The sequence below is a fragment of the Myotis davidii genome, unplaced genomic scaffold (genome assembly GCF_000327345.1).
Source record: "Myotis davidii unplaced genomic scaffold, ASM32734v1 scaffold309, whole genome shotgun sequence".
Taxonomy (NCBI): Eukaryota; Metazoa; Chordata; class Mammalia; order Chiroptera; family Vespertilionidae; genus Myotis; species Myotis davidii.
Window position 1 is genome coordinate 6,320,767 of NW_006383013.1, and position 9,184 is coordinate 6,329,950.

At 36.3% G+C, this 9,184-nt stretch overlaps 1 protein-coding gene across 7 annotated transcripts in view; it reads right to left on the reverse strand.

Moving 5' to 3' along the window:
• The window catches only part of CEP128 (centrosomal protein 128kDa), a 397,477-nt gene that overhangs the window by 370,710 nt on the left and 17,583 nt on the right, over window positions 1–9,184 (reverse strand). For 6 of the 7 annotated variants that reach the window (XM_015558069.1, XM_015558067.1, XM_015558065.1 and 3 more), the window contains 2 exons: window positions 8,637–8,798; window positions 6,478–6,564 (listed from right to left, as the gene is read on the reverse strand). In XM_015558069.1, the coding sequence (XP_015413555.1) occupies window positions 6,478–6,564; window positions 8,637–8,783 (234 nt within the window). In that variant the 5' untranslated portion in view covers window positions 8,784–8,798. Of the gene's footprint in view, window positions 1–6,477; window positions 6,565–7,135; window positions 7,175–8,636; window positions 8,799–9,184 lie in introns of those variants that run through there. The other variant, XM_015558068.1, reaches the window with a different exon arrangement.

Genomic DNA, 9,184 nt, shown 5'->3' on the forward strand with positions numbered 1-9,184 from the left:
TAAAAAAATCAATAAAATATATTTTTAAAAATATATATATACACTTAAAGTAGCAATAACACAGCAGACACTGCACAAAATCTAAGCATGATGCATGAAACTAACCTGATCACTCCTGAAACACAAAATCAAAGAGATGAAGATATAAAATGTAAAATAATAAAAGTTTCTTCAAATGTTTTAGGATTATAACTCCTAACTAGGTGTAAAAGCAAACTAAAACTTGAAGTTAAATAAAACAAAACAACACTAATAAAGCTCAATTTAACATTAATTCAGTATGCTATTATGCTGAAATAAAAACAATGCTCCACAGGAAACTGTGGTACTGATTCCAAAGGTGCAGATTCTTGCCCAGCCAGTGTGGCTCAGTGGGTGAATGTCAACCTATGAACCAGAAGGTCAATTCCTGATTAGGGCACATGCCCGGTTTGCGGGCTCAATCCCCAGCAGGGGCCAAGCAGGAGGCAGTCGATCGATGTTTCTCTCTCATCAATGTTTCTATCTCTATCTCCCTCTCTTTTTCTCTCTCTGAAATTTAAAAAAAAAAATTAAGTGCAGATTCTTAGAGTCTAGCATGACAACATCATCACAGACCAAGTGATGATTCCATTTCTCTCTTTCCCACATCACAAAACATGCAATGACATTTTCACAATCTGCTATAAATGCTTCATTTACATGTTAAATCTATTCTTTTACCTCTGCTCATTTGATATTAGACCGAAAAAAACTGAAGCATTACTACTATGTAAAATGGAAGGTACCCTTAATAGTGCGTTACTGTATTTTGGGTGGGCAGACAATTTACTCATGAACATAGAGGTAGTTTAGTAGCTTGCCCAAAGTAACTAAACGGTTTCTAGCAGAAAAATAAAAATTCAATTTGAAGTCTGATTCCAAAATCTAGATTTTTCCTCTAGACTCAAAGCAAAAGTCTGTAAAAAATATTCTCTTATCCAGTTGTTTCATGTGAGATTTGCTAATAAAATTTTAAACCGAATTCTAAGAACCTAATTTCTAAGATTTGAAATGTATTTACAAAAAGAAGCCAGCAGACTTTAATTGTTCGATTACAAGTTCTTACTCGTAGACTCTTACTATCTAACATTAAAGTTATTAAAAGACTGTGACTAGTTCTCAACTTCAGGACAACTAGTAAAACCTGGCCAGAGAGAAAGGGGCACATGCCTTCAGCTTTGAGAGATTACAAGTGGCTTGTGCCTGGCTCTAAACCATTAACCTTAGGGTATCACTCAGTATATTTGACAACTGAAACCCACCGAATAGAATAAAAACCTGGAGTTTATTATTTAACATTTAAATTCTTCCAAAGTTCATGTGCCAGATGGTAACATCCTATTACTCCCCAAAGAAATTTTAAACAGAACACTTAATTAGGAGAAAAATTACCTATTAATGCAAGCCTCTAAGGCTTAATTTGCTATTACTATATTTTCACCCATCTTTACCTTAAAAATGAATAAATTAGCTGATCTGAATCAAGGGAACTGTATTTTGCTTTTATACCCAATATGAACTACTCTAGCATCATCAGCTACACTTCCACTGCAGAAAGCATTAACTTTTTATGTTGAATATTCTTTCTTGAGGGCATTCCATTTTTATAGCATTAACTCAAAAACAGTCCCTGTTGTCTTATGAATAGGAACACAGAGTTCTAGAAATATTCTAAACACCAAGCTAATCAATTGCACTATATAACAAACGTTTAAAATAAACTTTAAACTAAAACCTTCCCCACAGGTCCTCTTTGACCCAAATGTTCTCAGACATCCCAAGAAATTTACAGAATGAGAAATAATGACCCTTCTTTAAGGTTATGAAAGTCAAGGAGCCCAAAGACCCTATGTCATTGTATCCAACTAAATATGGCTCATTGGCTGGAATAGTGAAAAATCAATGGTTGTTACTTGGGAGAAAAGGGGAAATCAATGCTGGTGGAGGGAAGCTGCAGAATCCACCATGTTGCCTAAATGCCAGCCAAAACTGCCAACCTTGACAATCTGTCCATGCCAGTCCTAGCTCAGCACCAGATTTCTTCCCAATTCTGTTTCTGTATTTGTTCCATCTAACTCTAATTTCTGACACACCACCAGCTACAACACTAATGACTTGTGTGACAATGGGCTTCTGTTTTTCTATCAATTAAGGTAATCTCCAAAATCTAGTTTATCAATGTGAATTATATAACCCTTTAAGCCTTGAATTCAAACCCCCAATTTTCAGAAATATAGATTCACAACATCACAAAAATATGAGCAACCATGAGGTAAATGAGGTAAATGAATCCAGGCACTAGGTTTTAGAATAACATTGTAGACTCTGTCACTGACTAGCTAGGAGACTATGGGCAAGTTAGCAACCATTCTGTGCCCCAGTTTTTTATCTTGTAAATGAGGAAAATAATAGTATCTACCTAACAGGATTGATGAGAGAATTAAATGAGTTGATAGTTTAAAAGCACCTGTGATATGCTAAGCTTACAGAGAAATTCCCAGAGAAACTGTGAAAAGGCAGGTGCTGCTTCTCTACAAAACACCACAGATGCCCTGCTACCCTCTAACACTGCTCAGCTTCACATATTATAAGCAGAGAATTAAATCTATGGCCCGAACCTGCTTGGCTCAGTGAATAGAGCGTCAGCCTGTGGACTGAAGGGTCCCAGGTTCGATTCTGGTCAAGAGCATGTACGTTGGTTGCGGGCATGTACGTTGGTTGCGGGCACATCCCAGTAGGGAGTATGCAGGAGGCAGCTGATTAATGTTTCTCTCTCATCAGTGTTTCTAACTCTCTATCCTTCTCCCTTCCTCTCTGTAAAAAAATCAATAAAATATATTTTTTTAAAAAAGAATTAAATCTATGTTAGAAAGATTCAAGGGGTCAACAGTGAAATTATGTACATTTCAAGGAAAAGTAGTCAAGAAGATACCCAACATGACTCTTGACCCTAAGGCCTCACAAAACCAACAGCAATGATTCTCATAGTTCTCTTGTTGGGTGAGGTCATCTCAGGAGGAAAACATCATATCGATTATTTATATTCCCTCTCACCAACTGGCAAATTATGTTCACAAATTAAACACCAATCAAATAACTATGTTAAATACATATATAAAACATCCATGTCCTGAGGCTTAGCAATAGAATCATTTATAAAATCTAAGTTAATAATAAAAATTCTTGTCTTCCCTAGAGCAAAAGGGTTGATCTCATTTTCTAGGAAATCCCTTATATTTTAAAAAAGAAATGCTCATTTCAATGAGGGAATAGATATTTAGCAGGGAGGAAATTCTTAACAGCTGAGTACTAGTTAAAACGGATTAAACTGTTATAGGATTTTTTTTATAACAAGTTTCACAGCAAGAGGACTTGTATAAGTTGTAGCATAGCCTCAAAAATAAAAACATCAATTTCCAGGGTTCCTCCCTAAACAGTGCACACATTGATTAAAAGAAAAGAAAAAATGGGTAATACTACCATGTACTTCAAGGACTTCAAGAATATAAATAGAGCCCAAATGGTGTTGCTCAGTGGTTGAGCATCGACCAATGAACCAGGAGGTCACATTTCGGTTCCCAGTCAGGGCACATGCCTGGATTGCAGGCTCGATCCCCAGTAGGAAGTGTGCAGGAGGCAACCAATCAATGATTCTCTCTCATCATTGATATTTCTATCTTTCTCTTCCACTCCCTTCCTCTCTAAAATCAATAAAAATATGTTTTTTAAAAAAGAATATAAATAGAAACATTCAGATAAATCACATGATCCTTGGCACATTACATATACTCATTTTTAGGTGTAAAATATTCCATAACAGTAAATATTTTAATGCTAAGAAAACAATTTTCATTGAGGAGCCCATCAGAATCACTTATTGTGAGAAATACTCTTCCTGAGTTGCACATCTTCCAATAGATTATGGCAGATTCTCCCCAGGTAACTTATAGGTGGCGCGATGAAGATCACTGCTCTATCAAGTGAGTATAATGTCAGGCAATGAGTGACATTACTCCTCTGGTTTGTTGGCAGGGAAAATCACTGAGAACCAACTGCTTTAACAGGACAAGAATTTGGAAAAATTCAGGAGGAGACTCTACCAGGGGTGAACAAACTTTTTGACTCGAGGGCCACAATGGGTTCTTAAACGGGGCCGGAGGGCTGGAACAAAAGCATGGATGGAGTGTTTGTGTGAACTAATATAAATTCAAAGTAAACATCATTACATAAAAGGGTACGGTCTTTTTTTTCAATAGTTTTATTCATTTCAAACGGGCCGGATCCGGCCCGCGGGCCATAGTTTGCCCACGGCTGCTCTAGACCAAACTAAGAAAAAGTCTGAAGCCAAAGAAAGACACTTGCTCTCCTGTGTCTTATTTTTTATAAAGTGGCTTTGCATACTATGTACTTACAAAACAGATGGAAATAAAGTACCTGTTGAATGTATTTACTTCCCATATATAAAGCCCCCAGAGTTCAGCATTATTCAACTCAAGGACTACCACAAAGGCTTACTGCCATAGTAGAACATACTTTGTGTTTTAAATGCTTATCTGCACAGAAGTTTCTCTAATTCGTAATTTCATTTCCCAATTGCAAATTCAAAGAAAATTTGCTACTATAAGTAAGCATCTAATATTCATTATGACAAAGTAGGACTGTTTTCTGCTAATAGTGTTTTTAATTGCTCACTAAAATTAAAAGGCAGAGTATTAACTCTCATTATTAATAAAGTAGTTTAATCTACAGCATTTAATGAGCTACCCAAATATATAAATTCTATAGCTCCATCTGTCAAATACATCATAAATCATGAAAATCTTTTAGCTGAAAAAAATCCAAGTTTATTTTCTAAATGACAGTGGAAAACCTTATGACAGAAGATACATTTCCCTGTGCACAAGCAATTAGTTTCCAACTACAAGCAAATAATGCTAACTATTCTTCTGTTTTATAAAAAGAAAATACCAAATCTTCAATTATAACTTGGAAGTTATGTGACAATTCAGTATATATATATTGAATATATATATACACTAGAGGCCCGGTGCATGAAATTTGTGCACTTACGGGGGTGAGGGGGCATCCTTCAGCCTGCCCTGTGCCCTCTAGCAGTTTGGGAGCCCTTGGGAGATGTCCAACTGCCAACTGCCAGGCTCCCACCACCCCCAATGCACTTGCCAGTCATGAGCCTGGCTTCTGGCTGAGCGGAGCTCCCCCTGTGGGAGCGCACTGACCACCAGGGGGCAGCTCCTGCGTTGAGCGTCTGCCCCCTGGTGGTCAGTGCATGTCATAGTGACTGGTCAACCAGTCGACTGTCTGCTCCCTAGTGGTCAGTGCACGTCACAGTGAGCGGTTGAGCAGCCTTAGCATATCATTAGTATATTATGCTTTGATTGGTTGAATGGACCACCAGGCACTTAGCATATTAGGCTTTTATTATATAGGATATGTATATATATGGCAATCATTATAGTACAAATATAATTCTAGTCTTATTAAAGTGTAAACTCATATTGAAAACATGGAGAAATAAATTTAATTGCATTTCCAAGAGTTTGCAAATGAATTAACAAATTTCAAAAGAGAAAATAATATAGATTAAATTAACAAAATATTAATACAAAATATTTCTTTTACTTCAGAATAAGGATATGTTTCCTTCTTACATCCCCATGTGAAGTAAGTACAAACTGGCACATCCTTAGGAGGGCAATTTTGAAATATCTAGCAAATTGTAAGTATACATATCCTTCAACCCAGCAACTCTGCTCCCATGAATCACATATGATTACAGAAAAACATGAGAACCATAATGGTCATTGGTGCATTATTTACAACAATACCAAAAAAAAAACAAACAAAACAAAAGAAACTTAATACACCTATACTATACAGTATAATGTAATTTCAAAAGAATATATCATATGGAAAATAATACATATATTACTAAATGAAAAAGTTTGCATAACATTACATATGATTACAGTTTATAAAGCAATCACATGTAAGCTTATGCATGCATAGAAAATGTTTGGAAAAATATACAAGAAACTATCAAAACTGTTACCATTTTGGAATGGGACTCAAAAGGGCTATGAGATCAGAGTTTTATTATTTAAACAATGAGCATGTATTACTTTAAAATTTTTTTACTGTCCTTAAAATTCTTACCTCCCCATGAGAGTTAGCCCAAAGTTAGTAACTCTCAGTTTAATTCATGTCCTGAGTTCTTCCCCCTCTGACTTAACACTTTCAAATTCAATAGAAGCTAAATGTATATCATCTAGTTGGCAATCTAACTGATGAGCTAACCTAAATTTATACTACAAAATAGTGAAGCAGTCTGAAAGTTAAAGCTGTTAACAATTATTATCTCCTTTAGCTCACATCCCTAATACTCAGCTCTGCATTTTCAAAAAGGTAAGAGAAAATATAAACATGCAAACATCTTACATGTTCTATAGCACCCGCCTGTCCGTTACTATAGTCTCGATACTGTCCAAGCATCTGGTCTACTTGTCGCAGGTTTCGACTGGTGTCCTTGAGAAAGAAAATGGACTTTATTAGTTTATCCAAACAATGTTTTTCCCAATCAGTCATAGTAGTATTTCAAACAGCTAAGTCAACCATTTGCAAAGGTACAATTTATATCATAGTTAAGTCAGATATCTATATTTCATAAATATCAAATAAATCTTAACACAACTGAGAGAGAAACTAAAACCCATCTGCAATTTACTTGTGTGAAATCTAAAGTACCTAATTTAAATCCTTATCCAAGGTTCCATAAGTCAGCAACAAAACCATAAACTGAAAAAAACCCTCATTATCAACTTGTGCACCTCAACTAATTCACACCCCTTTATGAAAAAGAATGCTAAAAGAACTAATCTAGTAGATTATCTACAAGAGAAGCAAATCATTGGGATTCATGTTATTTCAATTATTGCTTTATCTGAGAACTGAATTAGGAGGGGGGAAAAGTATCCTTTAAACTTTAGCTATAAACAACAAATTCAGCTCTAATAATAACAAAAATGGTTTCTACTAAATATGCTAGGTTTCACCTGAGAAATTAATGGAGGTATTTCTTTCAAAAATATATACTTACTGCCCTGGCTGGCGTGGGTCAATGGTTAGAGCGCTGGCCTGCCCACCAGAGGGTCTTGAGTTCGATTCCAGGTCAAGGGCAGGTAGCTGGGTCGCAGATAACAATTCCCACCCCCAATCAAGGTGAATGTGGGAGGAACCAACTGATGTGTCTCTGTCACAATGATGTTTCTCTTTCTACCCAACCCCCCTTCCTTCCACTCTCTTTAAAACCAATGCAAAAAATAGCCTCACTCCTTAGGTGATAACACACACACACACACACACACACACACACTAATGTAACTCTGTGGTGGGAAAGTACAAGAATGTGTACTCCAAAATTCATTGTTATATTAAGTTTAAAAAGAAAAATTAAATCAAATTATGGCCTCTCCACTAGAAATTGGCCTTTTTTAATCTAAGCATATTAACCCAGAGCAATAAAACGGCAAAATCCATGCTTATCCAGGTAAAACAAAGGTAAGGGAGTAATAAGTAGGGGGAAAAAATTCTATTTCTGAGTTTTCTTTTTCCTATTGTGACTGTAGTACCTTCCCCCACCTCATTTCCCAAGCCCCTTTTATGGAAGAATGAAAACTGCCCTCACTCAACTCTCCAAACACTGTCAAAGTTAGCCTCCAAATCAAAATGGACTCTCACCATTATTCATCCATGAATAATCATATTTTGGCTTGGATGAATAATTAGTAACTCTCAGTTTAATTCAAGTCCCGAGTTCTTCCCCCTCTGACTTAACACTTTCAAATTCAATAGAAGCTAAATGTATATCATCTAGTTGGCAATCTATCTGATTGATATATTTATCCAAGCCAAAATATGAGCAATTTCTCCAAAGGCACATGTCCACAAGAAGCTAAAGGATGGTAATCCCTAATTTTTTTGTTCCTATAATATTTTATTTGGAAATATAACACTTTCCACAACCTATCATATATTTCAAATATCCTTACTAACTGTGGTAAGCAAAATAATGGCTTCCAAAGATGTTCAAACCCTAATTCCTGGAACTTTACATGTCAAAAGGGATTTTGCAGATGTGATCAAATTAAGGATGCTGAGATGAGCAATATCCTGGATTACTGGGTGCACTCAATGTGATCACAAATGTCCTTAAAAGTGGAAGAGAGAAGCAGGAGAGGTAGTCAGAGTGACGTGCTATGAGAAGGACTCAACCCAGCCCTGATGGCTTTGGAGATGAACAGGGCCACAAGACAGAAAATGTGGGCAGCCTAGAAGCTGGAAAAAGGCAAGAGGAGAGGTATTTCCATAGGGCCTGCAGAAAGAAATGCAGCCCTACCAACACCCTCATTACTGCCCAATGAGATTAGTGTCCGATTCTGACCTACAGAATTTTAAGAAAATAAATTTCTGTTATTTAAGACATTAATTTTGTGGTAATTTGTTATGGGCTCAAAAAACTAATACAGTGACTGAAACTATTACTCAGTTTAACTATTTATTACTTAATATTGATTTAAAGCATCCAGTGTTAAACTAACCTGTAAAGTACTTGTGATAGTGTTGACCTTCTTGGTGACATCGACTGTAGGACGATTTTTAATATCCCTGTGTATTGACCTGGCAGCCCATCGACTCAACCGGTCATGAGAGTGGAAGTGGTCTGAATCACTGGAGGATTCTGCCATTGATGTACACAAATCCTTAAAAATGAATTCAGATCATGGTCAAGCAAACGATAAAGAGAATGGGAATAAGAGATTAATTTAGCTATTTACTTTTGATCTTTTACAGTATTTATTACATTAGTCCTTTGGCTTAACATAATAGTTACATACAATTTGAAAACATAAGTCACTTCCTCACGTAATTCTCCCTCCTTTGTTTTTTCTGCTTTAAAAGAGCAACTCCTGCCCGGCCGGTGTGGCTCAGTGGTTGAGCATCGACCTATGAACCAGGAGGTCACAGTTCGATTCTCATACTATTCCAAAAATTCAAGAGGAAGGCACACTTCCAAGCTCCATAAAGCCAGCATTACACTAATTCCAAAACCAGATAAAGACACCACAAAAAAAGAGAATTACAGACC